We start from the raw sequence: 27,356 nt of genomic DNA, 5'->3' as shown, positions 1-27,356 counted from the left end.
TTATTTGTTTGCTGATGTCGGGAATATATGGTATACAGCAGTATATGGTTTCGTAGTTTTTTGATTCGTGAGCTGTATTTACTTTAGTTGGTTGATTTTGCTTTCTGTCTAGGTGTGTGCGTATAATGTTTTCTACGGTTTGTGGAGGAAACTTATTGATGTTGGTGAAGTATTGTTTTATTTTGTCTAATTCATCGTTAATTTTATCTGGTGAGCATAGTTTTATGGCTGTGTTTATTTGGTTTCTTAGTATGTTGAGTTTTTGTTTTGTTTCATGTGCTGAGTCCCAAGGAATGTATAGTCCAGTATGGGTGATTTTTCGGTGGATTTCTGTTTGAAATTGTGTATCAGTTCTTGTAATTTTGAGGTTAAGAAATGATATTTGATTGTTTTCTTCCTGTTCACATGTGAAGTTGATGTTGGGATGTATAGAGTTAATGTGATTGAAACCAGATTCAAAGAACATAAAAAGTCACCTTCACACGTTTTCGAACACTGCAAGTCAAATAAACACAACATAACCATAGAAAACACTCAAATACTAAATAAAGAAACAAACGTAAAATTAAAGAAGCCTTACTTATACAACAACTTAAACCCAAAATAAACCAATATAAAGGAACGCCTTTATACCTATATTAATATAATAAATAAAACTATATATTCAAACATCTAATACCGCCCTCTACATTTCGACACACAGTTACACAACCCCTTTCAAACATGTGGTCAGCTTCCGGTCAGTTACCTCTTTCTTTGTGAACCTGACGATGACCGAAGAAGGTCGAAACGTTGTTCGCTCTTCTATGTAAAGTGTTTTCTCAGCCCAAACGAGCCGTTTTTGCATATAAATTTCTCAACAAGTGGGTTTCTCGTCATCACTGATTATTGTTATAACACTGTTCTATAGAAAAGGTAACTTCACTATATTAGTTAAACTAAACGACAAATACATAACCAATAATCAGGCTTATGAAAACTATTGCTATCAATGGTAACTGCTACAATAATTCTATGCATATGGCGTTGTCTTCTATGTCCCTAACAGTATGTAATAACAAACTATCCGAAAACTCCTGGACTCTGTTACTGTAAGCAATTAGTATGCTTAATTTATGAAATCAAATATGCAATAACTTCTTTGCTCTTTTAATTTATTCACATCACCAGCTTTGTACGTATTTAACGATAACTTAAAATACAATTAACTCTACACCATACTGATCTTTTAAGATCCTACCTGCACCTGTAGCGACAAATGTACGTGCGGCCAGAAAGACGGATGTAAATGTACTTCGTGCATGAGAAAAGACGACACTGAGAAAAGTCCATGCAAGTGTACAGGTATGTAAGCTCCTACTAGTTACTATTAAAAAAATTTTGTATAAGAGAAACTTATGAATTACTTGTGTAAATAATACTTTTAAAATAACGTCTAATCTTTTCTCCTTTACAGAAGGAGAGCCCTGCAGTTGTACGTCCTGCACGTGCAGTAAGAAAGAATGAAGTTTATTCTCTCCAGTAGCCTGGTTCCAGTTTAATTCCTTTTACTAGATTACACGTTTATTTGTTTCTTAAATTGTTTCCAGTATTAGTTTTTATTTTGACATTGTTACACGTGTTTCAAATAAACTATTTTTACAAACACTTCATTCTCCTTTCTGAAGTCCAGATAACTCGACTGCTCGTGTAACGTAATTGTTACTTTATATTTGAACGAACACACGTGCGTTGTAACTATATTTCAATCTCATTAAGTCTTATTTTATCGGTGAAATCGAGAGTTTCTAAATCGCACGATAATACATTTCACGTAAATGTTTACCATCAATTCTATTAAACAGACTTCACCTTGTTATTTTACTTATGCTTTTATTTATTGTGATTTTTATTAATAAAATTAAATATCATCCTTCAGATAATTTTCTTAATTTTCGAAGCGCATTCGTAAGTTACTCGGTTGATTACAGTTCAACCCTTTAAAATAATTACTATTAAATATACATAGAGCCGTGAAGAATTTCAAATGGATGTAAATTACACTTTCTGTAAAATAATGCATAAGACGACCTGCTTGATGGACGGGATAATTTTAAACATATAATTCACAATGCTACGTAACGACTATTACTTGTTCGGTAAGTAATAGGTTTCATCTGTTGATCCATTAATCCTTCTACAACTACTAGTGTTAAATGCTAAACTCATCTCATGCGAATGTCTGTCAGAATGCGATACCTTTCCTACCACCCGCTTTCAACAAGGTGGTAACTGCTAGCAGCACATTGTCAATGAAAGAATCTTACGAAGAAACGCACTATTTATAAAATATGTTACGAAATAACATGTAGAAGAAGGTCGGTACGTCGCAATTAACTCTTAACGGTGCGAATAATAAGAAACTGCCTTTTTCAGAACATTTACAGTCGTTCTTTAAGACTTAATCAGGCTTAAAATGGGGAAAAAGAACTTCAAAATAACACTGGGTAATACTAGAAACTACTTAACTTAATCACTTTTGAGAACATCGAATAACTTAATGTGCTCTATAGTTCTCGCTGTTTGGAGAAGCTGGGAAAAGTAAATTTTCTCCTTTGTCGCCTGGACTTTCCTGTTATTGTAATATATAGACTTCTTTAAATGATCAACTGTTTTATGTTCCTACTTTTACCAGGTGTAGTATACCTTAATGCAGCTTAGAAGATCTGAAATATATTAACCCTTTAATTGATGAGTTTTATTTGTTATTTTCTACTTATCTATAAGCGTTTAATACCCACACCAGTTGTTCTGAGATGCATTTTTAATCAAAGTGGGTTTCTCGTCATCAGAATTATAAATATACCTTACCAAAGATTACTATTTATGTTGCATTCCGCATTGGGAGTTTCTACATCTTAAATTAAACTCCATCCTTGCCTTACAATTTCTAATTGGAGGATAACGTAGGAAACAATATCCATTTGATAGATCAAAACATAAGGTTTCTGCCTGCTGTTTGTAAATAATATCCATCATTCTAACTGTTGGCAGTTCGTTGTAGCAAGTGAGTCTGTTTGTATATATAAACAATTAAATTAAAATGCTAGGTTTATTTTACCCGAGTAATATCTATCAATTAGTAATTATACTTTTACATTTCAATAAATGTTGGCTGAACCTAATCAATAACTACTATCAGGTTCTATTTTTGGTGCTGGTCAGGTTTTTGAAATACAAAACTCCTCAATGACAGATTAATCCCAGAAGACAAAGTAAGAAAAGTTGTAACAGTGTGATGTATTGTTTTTAACAGGTGATTATCTAAGAATAACGGACGAGCCTTGCACGGTTAGTCACGTGTATACATTTAGAACTTGTAAGGTGCGCATAATTTTGGAAAGTTTGAATTTCTTTATAATCTTTAAAAAAGAAACGAAGCTACAACGTAAGGCTGTGACAGTTTTACTGGGATATGTGATCACCGTATTCATCAAATGCATAACGTTTTTTAACATTTACCTAAGAAAGTACAGTACTGCCAAACAATATCAGTCAGATCTACAAATTACACATGATAAAATATAACGTATATTTTGCTGTTTTAAATATTTTCTGTACACTTGTAGAAAAGAATGTAAGTTTAACAATTAAGATGGATGCAAGTTTACTACATTGTAAGACAAAAAGCCCCAGGTGTCAAATGTAAAGACATGCAAGCTCTTCTCATAGCAAAGTAAAATTATGCTTAAAATAATTTTAAAAAATTACATAACTATAAAGGAAAGTTTATTGTTTGTAGCTTTATCAACTGTTTTTATTGTTATGTACACTTGACGTATAGTTTTAATAACTAGAATATTGTTAGTGGCGTACGTGTAGTATAAAACAATTGTTACTGTATTCTTGTTGGACTGAAACGTGAATGAAACATTCCAAAGGAAAGATGTTAATTCAAATGTTGTTTGAAGTTATGGGTAACATTGTCTATTGTGTGTTTTGAAAACAAATAAGTTCAACATATGGAGACAAGAACAAAAACAACGCACGGTAGCTTTGGGAAATGAAAAATAACTATGGGCGGTCAGAAACGTTTCTCTTCAACCCAATCATGATTGCGGATTGTAGGGAGCATGATTTTGAGTTTGAAGGATGGTTTGAGATTCGAAAATAATAATTTTATAAAGAATAAAAATGAGAATCGGGAGAAGCTGTGAAAACGCTAAGAAAGAAAGGTTTGTTTTTAAATTTCGCACACTGGACTCGTAACCTGAGGGTCCCGGCAACACAGAGCCTCAGATACTTGAGGATACCTGTGGCTTTCTCTACTGAAGGGAAATAAAGATGTCGCAGATACTTAGTCCCAGATGCCTCTAAGAACCCCAGGGCCTTCTGCGACTTTCATTGTTAGTATCAGTGCCATAAACTTCGGCACAACTAAGTCCTGGTGTTGCGTCAGTACCACCAGTGACACTACCAGTGGATGTGAAGATAACGTAATAAGTGACTAATAAGCTAGAAGGTGTTATATTTCTTTCGTACAATTTATTGTTGTTTTAAACTTTCAAGCGTATGTCATGGAATTTCTACTTTCTTTATTTTTATTTAATACACTAATATGGTGGCATCATGTAGTCTAGCGTATCGTTGTCTTTACTTTGTTGTGGATGCTTTGTTTTTGTTCTACTTAGCAGACGACAATTATGTCTGTGACTGGAAGTAACAGCTGACCAGTGCTGTTAGGGAACATAGGTCAAAAGTAACACATAACAAAGAACACGAGTTTAAGTGATAAATTTCAGTACGTTTCTCTTACTTTAATTTTCTTCTAGACTATTGAGTTATATAGGTTAATGGTTTCGTTCCTTGAAAATCAATCTCAAGAAAAGACCCGGCATGGTCAAGCGTGTTAAAACGTACGACTCGTGATCTGAGGGTCACGGGTTCGCATCTCCGTCGCGCCAAACATGCTGGCCTTTCAGCCGTGGGGGCGTTATAATGTGACGGTCAATCCCACTATTCGGTGGTAAAAGAGTGGCGATGGGTCTTACACTGCTAAATTAGGGATGACTAGCATAGCTAGCCCTCGAATATCTTTGTGCGAAATTCAAAACAAACAAACAATCTCAAGAGAAGGAAGGCTGTGGGGCTAAACCCTTTCTAAAAGAACAGAGACTATCAGTATCTGTTTAATTATATCTACCAGTGTTCCTGTATTATTTATAAAACAACGATTTTCCCCTTTTTAAAGTTGTCCATAATTTCAATTTGATACTTAAAAACAAATAATAGAATCTATTTAGATAAAAACTTACAAGTAATAGCTGTGTTTTTGAAAATGTCCGCAATTAAACATTTTAATTAAAAATTCATTTTTACCTTTTAATTGTACATAAAATTAGTTCAGTTAATGATGTGTTTATATAATTTGACACTTTTCAGACCAAGATCAGGTTTGTTCAAAACAACACTAGACAGCTGAGACCAAGACCGGTATATTTTATAAACTCTGTAAAAACCTTGCCCAAGAAATTAGGTTGTCTCATTATGTTGTTAAAATACAAACAGACATTGTTTAGTCAATAAAACTGATAGATAGGAAAAAACCAAAAGAATGGAAACAACAATAAAAGTATTTTTAATTTTCTTTCATGATTAATCATTATTATTATAATGTAGGAAGTATAATTTTGTAGGCTTCAATGTTATTTTGTTACTGATTTTTAAACTATAAACTCATACTAACATTTCCTTCCCACCTATCTTATGTTTTTCACTAACTACCACCAGTTCTACCTAACGTTTTATTGCAATATCAAGGAAGCTGTAGTACTGCCTTTGCAGAATGTTTCTTTATTATTGGACAGGAAGCTACCCAAAGTGCTGTCTTTGCTCTGACCACCACGAGTATCGAAACTCGGTTTCTAACAGTCTGCAGACATACTGATGGGGACGACTGTTCAATAAAATGCTATTTTAAATATCTCCTCACTATAATTTTACAATACTATACACAGTTTCCTTTTATAACAATATCTATGTAATGACTGAGTCACGTTTTGGTAAGGTCTGTAAATATCGTAATCATTTCTGTATATCTTGTTCCTTACCACACGGTAACCGAAAAACCAAAAATGAGGTGTCAACCAATTTCACGAGGTGATATAGTTTCAAACGGTGTATCCTGTTTTAAATACTTATTAGTAATTAGCGGTATTTTTTTCAAATTATAATTATAGTATAAAACAAAATTACCATTACCCCTTGCAATTGGTTTTACTACAGAAATTTGGTGTTCCTTTGAAGCACGAACTACCAGCTAATTATAGATAAAATGAGGGAATCGATTCCCCTCTGTTGGCTGAGTAGATAGACCGCCGTGGCTTTGCTATAAAAACACACACACACATCGTCCCTAATTTAGCAGTGTAACACTAGAAAGAAGGTACTAATCATCACCACCTAACGTCAAACCTTCAGCTACTCTTTTACCAACCAATAGTTGGATTTATCGTTTCTTTATAACGCCTCCCAGGGCCACCTTTACTTCCTTTGATGTTATGGATTCCAGAATATGAGTCTCTTTTGCCATAGGTGGTAGTGGGCATTCGTAAATTGGTGTTACCATTAGCAACATCTTAGACTTGATTGTAGTGGTCTTTCATCTGATCTTTACCAAGGCTATATTAGACAGCATTCCGGCCATCCACTATCTCAACAGCTAGGCGTTTGAGTTCCAAATCGAACATTGTCTGGTACTTTTTAAAATGTTCCACTCGGAAGAGACGTCTCTGGTATGGCTTTCAGGTAGTTTTTGGGTTTCTAATCGCCTGCTTTGAAGTTCTTTCATTGTTTCAAGATGCTTATGAATGGGAAAGCTCGTCAACCCATTGTTTATTCACAATTTTAACCTCTTGCCATGTTACTTCATCGAGTCCCCTCTGATCTCTCAGTTGATTGAGGTACGAACAGAATTTATAACTTTATTCAGGGAGAAGTATTCCTTCTCAATTTAGTGCTTCAAACTGTACAATATCAAGAGGATCTCCACGACTCATGGTGTTATTTGAATCAACGTGGACGGGTGGTTGTACCTTATTGAGTCATCTGAGACTTGCTTAGGAGTTTTCAAGATAGATATCCTGCACAAAGAACATTTATGTTTTTGTGACCCGTGTATACTGCTTCCGCATCCCGGAGGGTTCGTATTTCTTCCTCGGACCATACTACCCCATGGCATTCTGACTCCTTGTGATAGTATACCTCAGGCGTTTCTGATTGTAGGATGACGATGTCTCTTATGTTGAGATAAGCCCGACCTAGTCTTAAATTTCATTTCGCAGATCTCGCAGCCAAAGCTATATGAATCTGCTGCAAACATGGAAGTTCGCCGATAAAGAGATTTTGGAAGATGACAAGCGATTGCGTCAGAGTTGCTGTCATCTTTTCCATAGAATTCAAATCGTGCTTGTGCCAACGAGTTGTGTTTGTTTGCTAGATGCACAAACATTGTTGTGCCTGTCTGTTCTATGGAAACATCTGGTTCTTATCTTAAATTATAATTGCCGTCCATCGTCATGATATGGCTGTCTTTTTCTCGTTATGCGAGATTCCATAACTTAAGCCGTCCATCTGTGTGGTTCGGCTACTACCTCCACTGGTAGAAATGTCAGTTGCACCGGTTTCACTTTGGGTACGTAAACATGTGTTGGAATAGGTATCTATCAATGCCTCTATTCCAGATGTCAGGCTGTTCATTCATTCGTCGCCAGGGAATTGTTCGGAAGCTATCAACCCTGGTTGGTGCTAAGTAGTTCGGGTTTTACCGCCGCCCTAGCACCCTACAGACGCCAAACCATAGATTTTATCAAATAAACGACTTTCCATATTTTTTAAAATGACCTGCTCTGATATAGGTTGGCCAGAGTCGTACTTACTCCTGGCGGTTACCCGCAATTGGTTGAAGTTCTTCACTTTGACATTCAGAATTTTAAGTCTATTTAGTTATCACATTTACAGTTTGTTTTAATTAATAATCAAAATATTGAAGAAATTAGTTGAAAAGTCATTTCCTTGTGGATTAAGTATTAATGAGTATGTTTAAATGAACTGTTGATTACTATAAGCGAAATATATTTACTTTGAAAAATCTGTCAGTAAATCTTTTAAAAAACATGATAAAGTTATTGATTTTTCTAATTCATTTTACTGTTTTTTCATTAAAAATCTACAATGTAAACTGCATTCTTTCTTTCATGTTCTTCGTAGATATGTGTACACATATTTTATACTTATTTTTATCAAATACTTAAGATATCTTTCCTCAGCAAAACATTTGTAAGCATGAAATTCAAAACATTTATTTTGTCCTCTCAAGATCCGGAGAACCTCAGTCTATTTGCTTATGTTGTCGAAGAACACTAAAACAATTTTCATTATTGTCATGACTTAAGCACTGAGAATAACTGGGAATATGTCGTTGGATTTAAAACTCTTTTGAAATATTATACATAATTACCAGCGAAAGTACTCGGCTTCTTTTGGGTCATTAGGTTGATATAGCTGTCATTTTTCCATTTGTTTGCAAGTCGTAAAAGGTTTTTACTAGCACCAACTCTGGAACCCTCAACATAATGCTGGCCATCAGGAAATCATGCACTTTGCTGTTTTAAACAAACAACATTGAATGACTGTCCCTGTGCAATTTTAAACTTAAACCATTTCTGAATTAACATACTTTTACTGTTATGTTATCATTATCATCAATGGCACTAATTGTTCTACAAATTAAATGTTGTTAGGTAATGAACAACTTCTTTTTGTGTGATTTTTAGCTAGACTGCATCATTATAAAATGAACATGCATGCAAACATGAAAAATTAACACAAAACTGTACACCCTGAGGGTTCATCTAGTATGAGGGAAAAATTTGAGGTTTCAAAGTTCTTTTTTGATGAAGCTATGATGGTCACATTTTTCCTTTTGTTTTTTATTAACTTACCGCACAAAAATGTGTATCTGTACATACACATGAATTAATAAATAATAATAACCCAGTACACATCCTCAAGGTCCACTCAGTATGGATACAATATTTTAGATTTCTAGACTTCTTCATCTTGGAGTTACAGCAGTCACAAACACACACATTATTTTTATTATAGATAAAGAACAGAATATTAATTCCAACTTCATAACCAACCTAAAATTAATTAAAAAGTATATCATTATTTGTCACTCTTGTTATGTTGAAAAATAAGCATAAAATTATTTCTTACACTATAGATGGGTGTTAATCTCTAAAAATGAATTGGCAGTTTCTGAGGTTCTTTGACCATCACATAAGTATTATAGAACAAAGACACTGAATGGTTCCAATATTAAACAATCACCTGAACAACAGAGCCGATAAAACATTAACAATTTTATTATTTTTACATTTCACGCTGTAAAACAGCATATTTGTAAAAGTTAAATACGAAACTTCCAAAAGCTGGAAAAGTATTCATGACCTTGAACTACAAAACATTATACTTAATATCTGAAGTGTACATATTTTATTATTAAACTTTTTGAATTCCTCAATTCCAAAATAATTTTATAGAATAGAACTAGTTAATCGGTACAATATTACTGAAGTACACAAGTTTTTGGAAGCAAACTGCACAGTGAAATTATGATAGATGATACATTTTATATATGTTAAAGTCATCAAAAATTGTGATAAGTTCTTTATAATGTCTTTCTCTTTCGCCATTTTAATGTTCAATGTTAGTAATTATAGTTCATATAAACAAACAGTATAGACAAAGTACATTGTAAGTTCTGTGTGTCTAAAATTAATTACCATGCATATAACTGGATGTGAAATTGTAATTATAAGTGTTTATACTGCAAAAAAAATTAAAAAAATCTGCCCCCGCTAGTACAGCGGTATGTCTCCGGATTTACAACGCTAAAATCAGGGGTTCGATTCCCCTCGGTGGGCTGAGCAGAAAGCCCTTTGTGGCTTTGCTGTATGAAAAACACGCAAAAAATTCTAATTCTGGTCTTGCCTTTTTCTCTGGGACATGGGGCAGCCCTCTACTGTCTAGATCTGCTACTCGTAATTAGATTTTCAATCATCATACTAGAAGCTTTAAAACACCTCCTTGTCAAATCACCATCTTTAAAACAACCATCTTCGAGAACTTCTTCCTCATGCTTGAACCACAAAAAAAAAACTGTCTACAAAAACAACAATTAATTCATCAAAATTACAAGAAACAGAAAAGAGGGTGAAGAGAAATAATTTTTGTTCACTCCCAGGTTTTATAATAAACTTAAAATAGAAACCAAGTATTTTAGTTTATCTCAAAAGAATAAAATTTATAATCAAATGGTAACTGCACTGATAACATTGATAAGAATTTTCCAGTAAATATTTAATCTTTAATTAGCTCCGCCAAGTTTCTTTCTCCCAACCCTCATGCTCTAAATTAAACAAAACACCTTGGCCTAGCTAACTGGTGAATGTATATTTGCTGTAACATTTTTATCAGTGCCATAAGTGTAGCTAACAATCTGGTTGCCATTTTTGACTTTATTCCTTTAAGATGAAGGCCCGGCATGGCCAAGCGCGTTGAGGCATGCGACTCGAAATCTGATTTCGCATCCCCGTCGCGCCAAACATGCTTGCTCTTTCAGCCGTGGGGGCGTTATAATGTGACGTTCAATCCTAATATTCGTTGGTAAAAGAGTAGCCTAAGAGTTAGCGGTTGGTGGTGATGACTAGCTGCCTTTCCTTTAGCCTTACACTGTTAAATTAGGGACGGCTAGCACAGATAGCCCTCGAGTAGCATTGTGCGAAATCCCAAAACAAACAAACAAAACAATACGTTACACAAGGATGTGAAATTCGTCAAAATTACTTTGTGGACCTAATAAACTTTTACCATATTATCAAAAAATAATAATAGCTAAACATATGGGGAGTGAGCAAAAAATATTGTACCCTCCATGAAAATGGTGTTAATTTGTTCCATCTTCTACTAGATAACATAAGAATATGTAAACCGTATGTTTTTCGTACGCACTTTACGAGATCTGTTTAAATATGATTTTGGATCCTAATTTTAACTCTGACTTTCATAAATGCTTGAACTTTTCATGATTTTAGTTACATTTTTTCATGAAAAGTGTTGTGCACTTGCTGCAATTTGTTAGATCATCTTATTACAATTAGCCAATAAAATGATGAAACAAGTTTCTCTACAGTTGTGGAATTAAAACATATCTTGAAAGTATGAAAATGCATGGGCTGAGTTAAACCAGTTAATAAACGATTTCAAGCCAAACATGGAAGATAACCTTTTTGCATTACTCAAAGAAGGAGGTAAGTCAATCATTCATTGAAAACATACAACATCGATGTGAAGCAGTTCTGAAATCCAAAGGAATATCAACTATATATTCACCTGCAAAACTGGTTTTTGTTATTTTGAGTTTCATTTTTATGTTCGCTTGTTGAATAGTAATTTCTTTGGATTCACTTCAACAATAACATCATCCTTATACGAAAGAGAGGTCACCTTGCTAACCATCTTGGACTTATCAACACTTTCCCCAAACCAAATCGTTTCCCAACAGCCATGTTACACCTTTAATTGGCAGAATAGGTGTTACTCCAAGAACAACTGGTCCCGAAAATATGTCTGATGTTGAACAAATGTTATAAAGAAGAAAAATAACAAATCTACCTTTAATGTCCTGAGAAATAACAGACTCATCAGTAGCAAAACTAAAATTTAAAGGCAGTATACCTTCTAACAATAATGGTTTAGCTGTGTCATTATCACGTAAAATACGTATGGCTATGGGTTTAGCTGAGACATTTACCAATAACACAGAACCAACAAACGTAAAAAGTCTAAATTTCTACCTAACTACATCAATTTTTACATCTGTGGCCAAATAAACAACATCGGGTGGTCTGGTGAATCTATGTCCATATACAGACACAAACCCTTTTGATTTCTCTTGTTCGAACTGCAGCAATCAGACATAACAAAAGCAATTTTTACAGAAATGGCAGAGTAAAGAAAGAAAACACCTACACCAAAGATTCCAATAAAAAAAAAGAGAAAATGGTAGCTCTCTTTTATAAAAAGATCTGAGAACAGTTTTAAAACATCTTACAGTTTTTGGTGATAAACTGAAAAGTAGGAGCGAGTGGTCGAGTTGAGAAGACGTTTTGATATTAAAAGTTTGCAATGACAAGTTTATCAGTATTTAAAACAGCTGATAGCGTCGGCATTTTGAATGTGTGTGTGTTTTTCGTATAGCAAAGCCACAAAGAGCTATCTGTTCAGCCCACCGAGGGTAATCAAACCCCTAATTTTAGGGTTGTAAATCCGGAGACATACCGCTGTACTAGCGGGGGTGTAGGCATTTCGAATTTACAATAATTATCTGGTCGGAGAAAAAACTTAAATAATGATTTTAATAAACTATTTGCCATTAAATATAAACCAGCATTCTGTATTAATTCTTTATATTGTTATGAATGAAGCTGGTGTATTACTATAGACTCTACTTATATAACCAATTCATTGAGCCCTTGATGACTATATTATTATTATCAGACTAATTTATAAATTTGACATGAGTTATAATTTCTAACACTTTGTAAATGTTACTTCACACTTACATAGTAACTTTCACCCTTTTAATTTTGTGCATTAGTTATTTATGCCTCATTTATTGTATTGGTTTGCTTATATTGAAACCCAAACTTTCAGCGTTTTAAGCCTACAAACTTGCCACTGATGGGGCGGACAGGCGGTATTATTTTTTTCTGTTACGTTTAACAATAGAAGCTGGAAAATCATTTGAAAGTGATACACCTAATATCTGAAGTTACGTGTGTTTTTATCACAAATAGTAGATATTAGAGGAAGCACTTTTCTGGTCATGTTCATATCACTTATAATAAATATTGGGATATATTATTCTTTTTACTAATTTGGACACATTTACTCATCGTGATTGGCTAGAAATAACACATGGTTCGTGTCGCTCATTTTGCACATGAGTCTTGCACTTGGTGAATATAAAAACTTCATGCGCGTGTTTAGTTTGAGTGGAAGTTGTGTTTCGGTGTAAATAGATATTAAATTTAGAACAATGTCGGATTTAATTTGTAAATGTGGAGGTAAGTTGTAGGGTTTGTAATATACGATTAACAAACACACGGTTTGTGTGTGAAAGTAATTTCGTGTGATAAGAGGATTTTGCCGCAGGTGTGTTTTACTCCGGATAAATATTCATTGGTGGCTGTTCAATAGACTGACTACTATAACGTATTTTGTATGTTGGCTTCACATTTTGTGTGAAGCATTGGTTTAGGCCTTTCTTTGTTTGATACTTTGTTAGTTAAGAGTTTTAATCTTGTACTTGCCAGTAAAATCTTGCCACGTATGATTATTTAACCACCAACTAGTGTTTGCGCAGTGTGAAGCTGTTAACTGTAGAATGTAGCTCTTATTTAAAGTAAACTGTGTTTTACTTTAAATATGACTATAATTAGCCTTAAACATATAACTTGTACAATGATTTCTATTTGGGCTTTTTCTTTTCCAGTGACGTACGTTCAACTACTTAATTTTGTATGATTTGAGAAATCTTGAGATGATAATAATGCCAACTTATTGTAATATGAACTGTTTATTTGTAAACTTCTCCCATTTTTATAAATTCCAACTGAATAGTTTGTTGCATCATTTTGTACACGTATTACTATTATAAATTAATGTAATAGCTATAAACACTTGTACTCTTTTTCTGTTCTTCAAAGATTCACTGTGCACATGCACTAAAGAAGGCACGTGTGGGAAGGAAGGAGGATGTAAGTGCACCACGTGCAAAAAGAAAGACGAAACTGATAGCATTTGCAAGTGTAAAGGTATTAACAGTTTCCTTACTACACACCAACACGCACTTAAAATATTAACTGGAAGATCTTGTAAAATAACATGTTTTAGTAACTACTTTGCTTTTGCTTCGTAATTGTTGCGCTGTGTGCTGCAGTGGACTGATTTTACAACATAGTTCTACAGAAAAGGTAACTTCACTGTCTTGTTTAAGCTAAACAATGGTGCATAACCCATAATAGGACCTTTGAAAACTACTGCTGTATATGATGGCTGTTCCAATACCTGTATGGATACGACATTATAAATATTATTATTCAATGTCAATAACATTATGTAGTAATAAAATATCTGAAATTCTCTGGTCTCTCTTACTGTATATAATAAATATACTTAATTTATGAAATTAAGTGTACGATATCATCCTGAAGCCTTTTGTTTTTCTAATTTATTCACATTACCAGCTATGTATATATTTAACAAAACATAAAATAGAAGCACCTTTATACCATACTGATCTCTTCAGATCCTGCGTGCACCTGTAGCGACAAATGCACGTGCGGCCAGCAAGACGGATGTAAATATACTTCGTGCATGAGAAAAGACGGCACTGAGGGAAGTCCATGCAAGTGTACAGGTATGTAAACTCGTTACTATTGAAAAATTATATAAGAGTGACTTATTCATTTGTGTAAATAATCCTTTAAAATAACGTCTAATCTTATTTCCTTTACAGAAGGAGAACCCTGCAGTTGTACGTCCTGCACGTGCAGTAAGAAAGAATGAAGTTTTCTCATACCCATTGGGCTGCTTCCAGTTTAATTCCTTTACTAGATTATTCGTTTATTTGTTTTTTTACATTGTTTCCAATATTATAGTTTGTTTATTTTAACATTGTTTAACGTCTTTCAAATAAACGTTTACAAACACTTCATTCTCTTTTCTGACCTCCAGAAAATTCGACTGCTAGTGACGCGTGAATGTTACTTTATATCTGAACGAACCCTCTTACATTGTAACGATATTGCAAACTCTTTAAATAACTGTTTTTAAGTTGAACTAAAAATTTGTTATTTGCAATGATACTTTTAGATTTGAGGGAACTGCTACCACTAATTTTATTGAATATAACGGGTATAGATCTTGTACTTTCATTTATTGCGATATTACAATCGCTCAATTCCAGAGGAACACTCTTTTAAACGCTTTCATAAATTAGTCGGTTGGTTACAGTACAAGCTTTTAACTTAATTATTAAATATATGTAGGGCCGCGAAGAATATCATATAGATTAATTACACTTTGTCTAAAATAACGTAAACGAACTGCATGAGGTACGGGATTGTTTGTAACGTATAGTTTACATAATATTATGTATTGACCTGTTACCTGTCTGTTCTTTACGTTTCATTTACTGATATGTTAATCCTTCCACAAACTATAATTACACAATGTATATTTTAAATACTAAAGATGTTTCATGCAAATATCTGTAGGAATGTGGTACCTTTTTCTACACTCGCTTCTACCAAAGTGATAACTGCAGGGAGCAAATTGTCAATGGAAGACTCTTATTAACAAACGTGCTTCTCTGTGAAATAATATGGTGTTACTAAACAACGCGTAAACAAAATCGAATAATTTACAGATCTGCTACATAGAATGCTGCTCTTAAGAGCAGATGCGAAGAAATGAGTTTCCCTTTTGTCACCTGATCTTGACTGTGATCGGATTTATATTTATCTTTCACTAGAGATTACAACTGTTGTCGCGTTCCGAACAGGTAGTTTTTTTACATTATAAATTAAACTCCATCCTTGCCATACAAATTCTAACTGGAGGATAACGGAAAACAATATATCATTTGATAGACTGAAACATGAGGTTTCTGCCTCTTTGTGAATAATATAAATCATCTTAATTATTGGCAGTTTATGAAATTCTGACAGTTCGAGGGGAAAAGTGAGTCTTGTTTATATAAACAATTAAATATAAGACTATGCTTGTTTAACCCGAATAATATCTGTAATAACTAATGATTATCGTTAGCGTTTCAATATGTATTAGGATTTCCTTTTAGTGCTGGTCAGGTTTCTAAAATTTAAAACTCCTCAACGACAGATTAAACCGAGAAGACAAAATAAGAGAAGTGGTAACAGTGTACTGGGTGATGTTTTCTTTTTGACAGGTAATTAACTATCCAAAAAAGAAACTACGAGCCTTGTACGGTTTGTCACTCTTACGTTGAGAACTTCTAAGGTGCATATAATTTTGGAAAGTTTGATATTCTTTGTAATCCTTAAAAGTTCTATAACGTGAGGTTGTAACAGTTTTACTGGGATGTAATCTTAGGGTCACGTGTTCGAATCCCGGTCGCACCAAACGCGAGCGCCCTGTTCGTTGGTGAAAAAGTAGTTCAAAAGTTGGTGTTGGGTGGTGATGACAAGCTGCCTTCCCTCTAGTCTTTAGGGACGAATAGCGCAGATAGCCCTCGAGTAGCTTTGTGCGAAATTCAAGAAACAAACAATCAATTCTATGCAATTACAAATTACACTACATAGTATTCAGGAGAACATAAATTTAATTTTAATTCTTTATGTAAACAAGACAATAGTACTCACCTCTCACCTGCCTTTTCTTGATAAACTGCTCATAGTTTGAATATTTTGTATTATTTATAATCAATAGAAATAAAGAGAAAACTTTCGTGAAACAAATGATGTATTACATTGTTTTCTGTGTTAACCTTCAGTTCCAAATTGTATTATGTGCTAAGGGAGGAGCTTGTTTAATATAAAATGCAGAGAAACTGACTGTTTTAAACCTAAAAAGAGAAGTAATAATGTTCAGTAGGATACATTCACAATGTTTCTCAATAGAAAAAAAAAAAACTCAATTTGTTTTGTAATCGTCGATATCTAAATAAACGAGAATTTGATATTTCAAGTAGTAATAGTAAGAACATAAAATAACTAGACATTAAAAACTATAGATATTAAATACACAAGAGTCCAAACAAGCTGCAAGCATGTTTTTCGGATCAGCGAGGTTTATAGATGAATTGTGTTGGAGTATCAGTAATCATAGAAGCTGGTGCTGACAATGTTAGTTTTAGTGGGCGTGGCTTGCGATCGTGTGTTGTGGCGTGTGTGGCTGTGTTGTTGGCATTGAAATTAGTGGAGTGTTTGTGTGATACTGGGCGCTGTTGAGTTTCATTGGTTTCGGCGTGTTGGAGCTTATTTTTTCTTTTCACTGTAATTTTTTTAGAAATGTCTGTGAAATGTTTATGAAGGAAGATGGCGTGATCAAATTGTGAGAAGTGAAAGTATATAGATGAAAACGGAAATTTTAAACCAGGGTGGGAGGAAGATTTTACACTCACCCTTTAAAGAAGTAAACCTTTTAAGTGTTATCTGCAATGTGTCACTTAGTCATTACAAAGCCAGTATGTTGAAACGACACTGAAAAAAATCGCAAAACGTTTTGTCTGATTATCCACCTAAATCAGAATTACGGAAAAACAAGTTAACTGTTAAAATCATCATTAAATAGCCAGCAGACGTTGTTTACAACATTCAGTCAGGAAGTTCATACAACGACTAAAGCCAGTTTTATTATATCATGGGATATTTCTCGTGCTATGCGTCCATATTCAGATTGTGAATTTGTTGATAAGAATATAACTGAAGTTGTTGCAGTATTAGATCCAAATAATGCAAAACTTCAGCGACCAAGAGCACAAACGCCAGCTTAATGCTACACTTCATGTAATTGTGAAATAAAATATATAACTTAGTGGCACTAAAAGAAACAACTCGTGGTGTTCACATCAAATATGTGCTTGATAGAGACGTAACAAATGCTGATATTTCACAGAATAAACTCTTCAGTGTCGCAAATGATGGAGCACTTCTAATGATGGGGGGATGCAGGATTAAAGGCACTAATGAAAAGTAATTCCAGCTTTGCAAAGTTTCTCGCTCTTCATTGCATTAGTCATCGTATACACTTGATAGCCAGATACTTCAAGTTTGAAGATTTTATGAAATTTGTTCTTGAAATTGTAAATTTCACACACTTAAATGGGAAGACCCACCGACAATTAAAAATATTTATTTAAGAATTGGAGCTTGAAGACAAAACCAGTGATGTCTCTTTCTACTGCATTATGAGGTGGCTGTCAATCAGTAATGTCTTAAAAAGGTTTGTGGATCTCTTGGATTCTACTATTACTTTTATTGAAAAGAGAAGATTCTATCCTCATCTGAGAAGTGATAATTATATACTGTTGTGTTTGAATTAAGCACAAAGCAAAGCAATGGGCTGTCTCTGCTCTGCCCAACACGGGTATCGAAACCCGGTGTTTAGCGTTGTAACTTCGCAGATATACCGCTGAACCACTTAATGGGCTAAATGGATGCAAGATCTAATGCTCCTCATTAACTCTAATCTTGGCACTCTGTTTCTGGATCTTACTCAGACAATTTTCAGCTTTCAGAATAAAATAAGACTTTTTCAAAGATGCATATTGTTCAGAAACTTCGATTACTTTCCTAATCTGAGAAAGACAGTAAATACGTTCTCTGATGTTGAAATGAAAGAGAATAAACTGGAATAATACAAAGATAAATTACAAGGGCTGCTTCATCATTTACTAGAAAGCTTTGAAGAGGTGAAGAAGCTGAAGCCCTTTCTTGTAAATCCATTCATGGCTGATGTAACCAGTGATGATTGTCCAATTCTCAAACCTCTGGTTCCAGTCATCTGCTGTGAAAATTGAACTAACAGAACTACAGTAGGACCTTGGTGTAATGTTGATCCATAAATTCCATTCTACAAATGAGTTCTTCAAGAAAGTTCCAGAAAGACAATGGACTGAACTGAAGAAAACCAGTGTACGACATACTGCTGTAATCACTGAATTTGTAATGACGTTTGTGAAGATGAAGCATTGTGCAGTTCTTACAAATCAACATATGATAGAGCAAATTCGTATAGCTTTGACAACATATCAGCTAGAATTTCAACGAACCACAATCAAGATGGAAACTCGCAAAACCGCTACCACCAGTAAATAGTCTGACAATTGTATCAATGTCTTCTGTTTGTGTTAAAAAAACTATTATAAGACTTAAGTTTTGTAAAGTGGTATCTGATTAAGATATTTTTTAATGTTTTAGATATTTTTCTCCATGTTTTGATCAGAAATATAATAAGACAAATATTATTACAAATATCTGTTCTAACCAACTTTATTTTTATTTTGGCGGTCTCATTTAATGTTAATGAAATGTAAATTTGCATATTTTTCTTGGATGTTTTCGTAGTTCATTACCGTAATAAATACGCTCAATATATTTAAAACAATGAGCCAGGGCTTTAAAAACATTTGGACTATATATGTATAAACAAACCACATACATGAATATTATAACGCGCATGTACCTTTTAATGTTTGTGTAATATGTAAGTAACAAAATGTACATGTAACAATAAAAGTGTCTGTGTAATATTTGTCTTTGGACTTCTATAGATCAGAAGATTATCGAATGTGGCTCTTACATTAAGCAAGTTTGGCCGCTACTGCAATTCGCCCTTTGCAATGATTTCCCCTTTCTCCTGTTTGTCATTACGTGCACTCTTATTAATATTAACTGACAAGTGCGAATTGGTGTCCTTACTAAAATTTATATAATAACACCATATTATTTCGTGAATATTCTTGCTGAAATCTTGACTTGAAAAGTCTTGGCTTGTACTGTGTGGTTTGTGTTTTTCACAGGTGATTATCAAAGTAAAATTTAAAAACATTGTACAGATTGTGACTTACGTACACCTCGAACTTTTATTAAGGCAGGAAAATCGAAACTATAACTTATAGTGATCAGAGTTTCCTGTAATGTGAAGTGTAAGAATTAAGATGCATGCAAGACCATGTACAAAAGTCAGTGTAAATGTAAAGCAGGTCAAAGTTATGCTTACAATAATTAAAACAAAACTGTCTTAACTATAAGAACATACAAGGAAATTTAATGTCTGTCTGATTGTTCAGAATTAACTGAAACGTGCAGTGGGCTATCCGTACTCTGCCCACCAAAAGTATCGAAACGGGTTTCTGACGATGCACCTCCGAAGACATACCGTTGTACCAATGAGGATAGGAATGTAATGTCTGTAGCTTTATCAGTTGTTTGTTACCGAACAACGTGTATTTTTTTAGGACTAAAATCTCGGGGGAGGTGCATCTGTAGTGTAAAAGAATTCGGTTCTTCTATTATAGTTGGAATGAAATGTCAATAATACATATCAAAAATAAATATTTTACCGGAAATGTGGTTTAAAAATCTTTGTTACAAGATCGTTTAATTTGTGTTTGAAAATAAATAATTCAAAACACATGGAGACAGTCTGGTTGGTGCATTTATTAATAAACTTCTTACAGTTACTTCTGACATCTTAAATATTTGCCGTCATTCTAAACATTGAAATTCATACATGTAATTTATCTCTTAGTATTGGTAGATTAAACAAAAATCCAACAAAATGGAATAAATGTGTTGTTCTTAGAGCAATTTTGTAGTAAGGTCTTTCCTATTATGAACATTAGAAACTGTTACAAATTATTTTTTTCAATACAAAATTTCCAACATTTAAAATTTTTGAAACTTGAAAATTAAATTTCATTACCAGTCTCAAACTGTAGACACTTTGAAGAATCACTAAGTTTATTAATGTTAGTTTCAGAACAACATGTATCATGATTCATCTATACGTCAAGTATTTGGTTTAATGATTTTAGACGTATTACACATTCAAATTTTGTTCTACAAAAGATTTAAATGATCAAAAAAAGAAATGTAATTATTAAACATTAACTGATGTAGGTTTCAAAAGGATTAGTTTCATTGCGTTTAACGTTACATTCTTCATACACAATTTGTAGATAACGAACGTAATGGTTTTTAGCAGAACGAAAAAAGAATTACAAACGTACACAAACATAGAAGTACGTGAAACTTATTCAGTGAACCCAACAAACTTTTACCATAATATCAAAAGAGAACAATTGTTAAACATACAGGGAATGAGCAAAAAATATTGTACCTCCCATGTAAATGTTGTTAATTTGTTACATCTTTATTAGATAACTTAAAAATATATAAAACTATATGTTTTTCGAACGCACTCTACGAGATCTGCTCAAATATAATTTAGAATCCTAATTTTAACTCTGTCTTTCGTAAATAGCTGAGCTTTTCATGATTTTAGTTACATTTTGCAATAGAATGTGTTGTGCCGTTGTTGCAGTTTGTTAGATCATCTTATTACAAATAGCCTACAAAATGATCAAACAAGTTTATGTGCAATTGTAGAGTCAGTAAAAGATATCTGACAAATATGAGTTAAACAGATTAATGAAAGATTTCAAGTCAAACATGGAAGAATGTATTTTTATATTACTCAAAGAAGGAAGTCAGTCAATCACTCATTGAAAACATAAAAGCAGTTCTGAAATTCAAGGGAATGTCAACTAAATATTCACCTTCGAAACTGGTTTTTGTTATATTGAGATTAATTTTTATGTTCGATTAGTGAAAATTAATTACTTTGGATTCTCCTCAACAGTAACATCACCCTTAGTTCAAAGAGAAGTTATCTTGCTAACCATCTCGGGTCTGATGTTAAACAAATGTTATAAAGAGGAAAATTAACTAATCTACCTTTAATATCCTAAGAAATAACAGACTCATCAGTAGCAGAACTCTAATTTAAAGGCAGTATACCTTCAAACATGGTTTAGCTGTCTCATTACCACGTAAAATATGTATGGGCATGGGTTTAGTAGTGACATTTGTCAAAGACAAAGAACCAACAAACTTAAAAGGAGTAGATTCTCCTTAAATTCATCAGTTTTACAACTGTAGCCAAATAAACAACATCGGGTGGTCTGGGAAACTATGTCCATATATAGACACAAAAGCTTTTGATTCCTCTTGTTCGAACTACAACAATTAGACATAACACAAGCAGTTTGTTTTACAGAAATATAAACAGAACTGAGAAAAGTTTTAAAAGATCTCAAACTTTTCGGTGATAAACTGGAAAGTGGGAGAAAGTGATCAAGTTGAGGAGACGTTTTGATATTAAAAGCTTGCAATAACAAGTCCGTCAGTATTTACTACAGCTGATAGTGTCGGCATTTCAAATTTACAATAATTTTCTGGTTGGAGATAGAACTTAAATATTGATTTTAATAAACTATTTACCATTAAATATAAACCAGCATTCTGTATCAATTATTTATATTATTAACAATGAAGCTAGTGTATCACTAGAGATTATCCTTATATAAGCAATTCATTGAACCCTTAGTAACTGGATTATTCTTATTAAACTAATTTATAAATCTGATGTGAGTTATAATTTATAACACTGTGTTAATGTCACTTGAAACTTACGTAGTAACTTTCACCATTTTACTTTTGTGTATTACTTATCTTTGCCTCATTTATTACAATGTTGTTTTGGTTTGTTTATATTGAAGCCGACTTTCAGCGTTTTAAACCATCAAACTTGTCTCTGATGGGGTGGACAGGAGGTATTACTATTTTTAGTTACGTTTAACAATAGAAGCTGGAAAAACATGAGAAACTGATACTCCTAAGATCTGAAGTTACGTGTGTTTTAATAACAAATAGTAGACATGAGAGTAAACACTTTTTTTCTTAAAGTTCAAAACAGTTATGATGAACATTTTGTTATATTATTCTTTGTACTATTTGAAACATGTTTACTCATCATGATTGGCTATAAATAACATGGTTCGTTGTAGGTTATTTTGCACACGACTCTTGCACTTGGTCAATATAAAACGTTCATCCGCGTGTGTAGTTTTGGTGAAATAGTGTTTGACTTTAGTAGAATTGAAACAAGATGTCCGCTTCAGTATGCAAATGTGGAGGTAAGTGGTGGGATTTGTATTATACGAGAAATAAACACAAAGTTTATGTTCAAAGTAATATCATAGGCTAAAAGATAAGAGGATTTTTGTGAAATTGTTTTCTATTTAAGATGAATATTCATTTGTGGCTGTTTAATAGCAAGGAATAATATTGCGTATCTTGACTTTGTGTACGTTAGCAACATTCTTTTGTCGAGAGGTATTTGTTTGGGCCGTTCCTTGTTTAATATTTCGCTATTCAGATGATCTACATGTTTGTTTAGTCGTAAATTTTAATTATTAAATCTTGCCGTTCACATGACCTTTTATTTCTTATCTAAAAGGTGATACCTCTTTAGAATGTACCTCTTGTTGAGAAGGTGAACAGTGTAATTAAAATGTCACCATAATTGATTTTCAACATGGAAAACTGTAAACAATGAGCTATATTTTTTTTCTATACCAATGATGTTCGTATTTTATCGGATCGAAGTGTTTTTATTGTTATTATTAAACTGTAATTCGTTTAACTACTTTGATTTTGGATGATTGAGAAATCTTAATGTATTAATAATGTGTAATTGATAGTATTGTGAACTTTAATTCTTTTATATACCATTCCTACTTGTTTACTGCATAGTTGTTGCTTCAGTAGTTAAATTAATATTGTAAATAAACGTAATGGCAATAAAACAAAAAAATAAACCCGTAATCTTTCTGTTCTTTAAAGATTCGCTGTGCACCTGCATTCACGAGTGCACGTGTGGAATGAAGAAGGGTGTAAGTGCACCACGTGTAACAAAAAGAGACGAAACTGATCGGGTTGTAAGTGTAAAGGTATGCAAGATTTTCTTAATTCCCAAAGACACTCGCTCAAATATTAACTGGGGAATGTTATAAAATAACATGCTGTTTTAGTAACTACTGACCTTATTAATTCTTGCTGCGTGTGGTAATATAGGGTATATTGTTACAACATAGTTCTATAAAACGGTAACTTCACTGACTTAATTAAACAAACCGACAAATACATAACCAATAAACAGGCTTATGAAACTACTACTATGCATGATAGGCATTACAACAACTGCATGCATATGTCGATGCAAATAAACTTCTATGTCCCTAAATAATGTGATAACTTGCTATCTGACATTCCCTTGACTCTTACTGTAAATAATAAATTTACTTGATTTACGATATCAAATGTACAATACCATCATATCGTCTTTGCTCTTTCACTTTATTCACATTACTATGTATATATTTAACAAAACGTGAAATACAATTAACTCTATACCATACCGATCTTTTAAGATCCTACCTGCAGCGATAAGTGCACGTGTGGCCAGAAAGATGGATGTAAGTGTACTTCGTGCATGGGAAAAGGCGACACTGAAGGAAGTCCATGCAAGTGTACAGGTATGCAAGCACTTAGTAGTTACTATTAAAAATGTTGTATAAGAGAGACTTATGAATTACTTGTGTAAATAATACTTTTAAAATAACGTCTAATCTTTTCTCCTCTACAGAAGGTGAACCCTGCAGTTGTACGTCCTGCACGTGCAGTAAGAAAGAATGAAGTTTCTTCTTTCCATTGGGCTGGTTCCTGTTTAATTCCTTTACCAGATTATTTGTTTATTTATTTGTTTCTTAAATTGTTTCCAATATTATAGTTTGTTTATTTTAACATTATTTAACGTCTTAATAAACTATTTTTACAAACACTTCATTCTTTCCTAAAGTCTAGAAAATTCGACTGCTTGTGAAGCGTAATTGTTACTTTATAGTTGAACGAACCATCTTCCGTTGTAACTATTTTGCAAACTTGTTAAATAACTGTTTTTAAGGTGAATCAAAAATGTATGATATTTGCAATAACACGTTAGATATGACGTATCTGCTTATCTCCAATTTTATTGAATATAACAGGTGTAGACTTGCTCTTTTTATAGAACTTGTGCTTTCATGGTTTATGATATCGCAAACATTCAATAACGCGTTCATACTTTCGAAGCACTTTCGTAAGTTACTCGGTTGATACCAGTACAACCCTTTAACTTATTTACTGTTAAATATACATAGATCCGTGAAGAATTTCAAATGGATGGAAATTGCACTTTAAGAAAAATAATGTAGAAGACGGCCTGCATGATGGACCGAAGTATTTTAGGTGTAATTCATATACTATTACGAAATGACTGATACCTGTTCGTTAATTAATAGATTTCATCTATTAATCCATGAATCCTTCCACAAACAAGAACTTAAATACTAAACATCTTTCTTGCGAATATCTGTCAGAATGTGGTACCTTTCTTCTACACCCGCTTCCAACAAAGTGATAACAGCAGAAAGCACCTTGTCAAAGGAAGAATCTTGGGAAGAAACGTAATATTTGTAAGATAATATGGTACTAAAAAAACATGTAGAGGAAGGTCGCTACATCGTATTTAACTCATAACGGTGCGAATAATATGAAGCCGTCAATAATGTCGGAACATCTACAGCGTCGTCCTTTAAAGCTTCATAATTAGGCTTAAAGACTAAAAAGCTTCAAAATAACACCTTTGGTAATACAACAAACTACTTTACTTAAACGCTTCTGGAGAACATCGAATAACTTAATGTGCTCTGTAGTTGTCGCTGTTTGGAGCAGCTGGGAAAAATAAATTTTTCTACTTTGTCGCCTGGACTTTCCTGTTATTGTAATATATAGATTTTTTGTTTTTTAAATGATTAGGTGTTTTACGTTCCCACTTTTACCAGGTGAAGTATATCCTAACCTTTTAGGAATTGAGACCCAAATGATTCCAAAACACATTAGATGTGTTCTCTTTACCAACATTTTCAATGCAGCTTTAGAAGGGCTGAAATATAGTAACCCTTTAATTGATGAGTTTTATTTGTTGTTGATTACTTATCTCTAAGCCTTTAATACCCACACTAGCTGTTCTGAGATGCATTTTTTATTCCAAGGGGTTTCTCGTCAACAAGAAGTATGAATATATCTTGTTTAAGATTACTACTTCTGTCTCGTTCAGAATTCGCAGTTTACATTTTTTTAAATTAAATTCCATCCGTGGCATACAATTTCTAATTGGAGGATAACATAGAAAACAATATATCATTTGATATATTAAAACATAGTTTGTCTACCGTTAGTAAATAATATAAATCATCCTAACTATTGGTAGTTTGGTGTGGAAAGTGAGTCTGATTGTCTTGTTTATATAAACAAATAAAACGTTAGGTTTGTTTTACCCGAGTAATATCTATCAACTAGTAATTATAAATTTCAATAAATGTTTGCTGAACTTAATCAATAACAACTATGAGATTTTATTTTTGGTGCCGGTCGGGTTTTTGAAATACAAAACTCCTCAATGACAGATTAGGCCCAAAAGACAAAGTAAAGAAAGTTGTAACAGTGTACTCTGTGATGTATCATTTTTGACAGTTGATTATCGAAGAATAACTGACGAGCCTTGCAATATAGTCCCGTGTGTACGTTTAGAACTTGTAAGGTGCACATACTTTTGGAAAGTTTGATTTTCTTTGTAATCCTTAAAAACCCGAAACGAAATTACAACATAAACCTGTGACAGTATTATTGGGATATGTGGTCACCATATTCATCAAATGCATAACGTTTTTTTTTAATATTTACTAAAGAAAGTTCAATACTGCCAAACAGATCTACAAATTACACATGATAAAATATAATATTTTACTTTTCCGTTAAAAAAAATTCTGTACACTTGTGGTAGACAATGTACGTGTAACAATCAATAGGGATGTAAGTTTACTACGTTGTAAGAGAAAAAGCCCCAGGTGTCAAATGTCTACGAATGTAAAGACATGTAAGCTCTTCTCACAGCAAAGTAAAATTATCCTTAAAATAATTTAAAGAAATTACTTAACTATAAGAACCTAGAAGAAAATTTATTGTTGGTAGCTTTATCAACTGTTTTTATTGTATTGTATACTTGACGTATACTTTTAATAACTAGAAACTTGTTGGACTGAAACATAAATGAAACATTCCAAAGGAAAGATTTTTATGGAAATGTCTGAAGTTATAGGTAATATTGTTTATTGTGTGTTTTGAAAACAAATAAATTAAACATATGGAGACAAGAACGAAAACAACGCACGGTAGCTTTGGGAAATGAAATATAACCGTGGACGGTCAGAAACGTTTCTCTTCAACCGAATCGTAATTACGGATTGTAGGGCGCATGATTTTGGAGTTTAATTGAATTATTGAGATTCGAATATAACAATTATTGTGTAAGACTTACGAAGAATAATGAAATTCGGAAGAAGCTGCGAAAACGCTTGGAAAGAAAGATTTGTTTTTGAATTTCGCACACTGGACGCGTAACCTGAGGGTCCCGGCAACATAGAATCTTCCGATACTTGAGGATACCTGTAACTTTTTCTTCAGAAGGTTAATTAAGATGTCGCAGACAATTAGTCCCAGCTGCTTCTAAGAACACTAGGGCCTTCTGCAACCTTTGTT

At 33.2% G+C, this 27,356-nt stretch overlaps 1 protein-coding gene and 1 long non-coding RNA gene across 2 annotated transcripts in view; both read left to right on the top strand.

The window, feature by feature from the left end:
- LOC143235586 (uncharacterized) overlaps positions 1-1,647 on the top strand; it is a 211,195-nt gene extending 209,548 nt beyond the window's left edge. Inside the window, exon 4 of the long non-coding RNA XR_013019325.1 lies at positions 1,457-1,647. This is a non-coding gene — a long non-coding RNA (uncharacterized LOC143235586). The remainder of the gene's footprint in view (positions 1-1,456) is intronic.
- A 9,670-nt stretch (positions 1,648-11,317) lies between these two features.
- On the top strand, positions 11,318-24,726 carry LOC143235613 (uncharacterized). Its single transcript, XM_076473848.1, has 4 exons — positions 11,318-11,354; positions 13,815-13,922; positions 14,417-14,527; positions 24,364-24,726. Exons 1-4 carry the CDS (start codon positions 11,318-11,320, stop codon positions 24,411-24,413), a joined length of 306 nt encoding a protein of 101 aa, XP_076329963.1. The 3' UTR covers positions 24,414-24,726.
- Positions 24,727-27,356: the final 2,630 nt, after the last annotated feature.

This window comes from Tachypleus tridentatus, chromosome 12, assembly GCF_004210375.1.
Source record: "Tachypleus tridentatus isolate NWPU-2018 chromosome 12, ASM421037v1, whole genome shotgun sequence".
NCBI classification, from domain to species: Eukaryota; Metazoa; Arthropoda; class Merostomata; order Xiphosura; family Limulidae; genus Tachypleus; species Tachypleus tridentatus.
The sequence above is the reverse complement of the archived record's forward strand: the minus strand, read 5'-3'. Positions and strand labels throughout refer to the sequence as shown.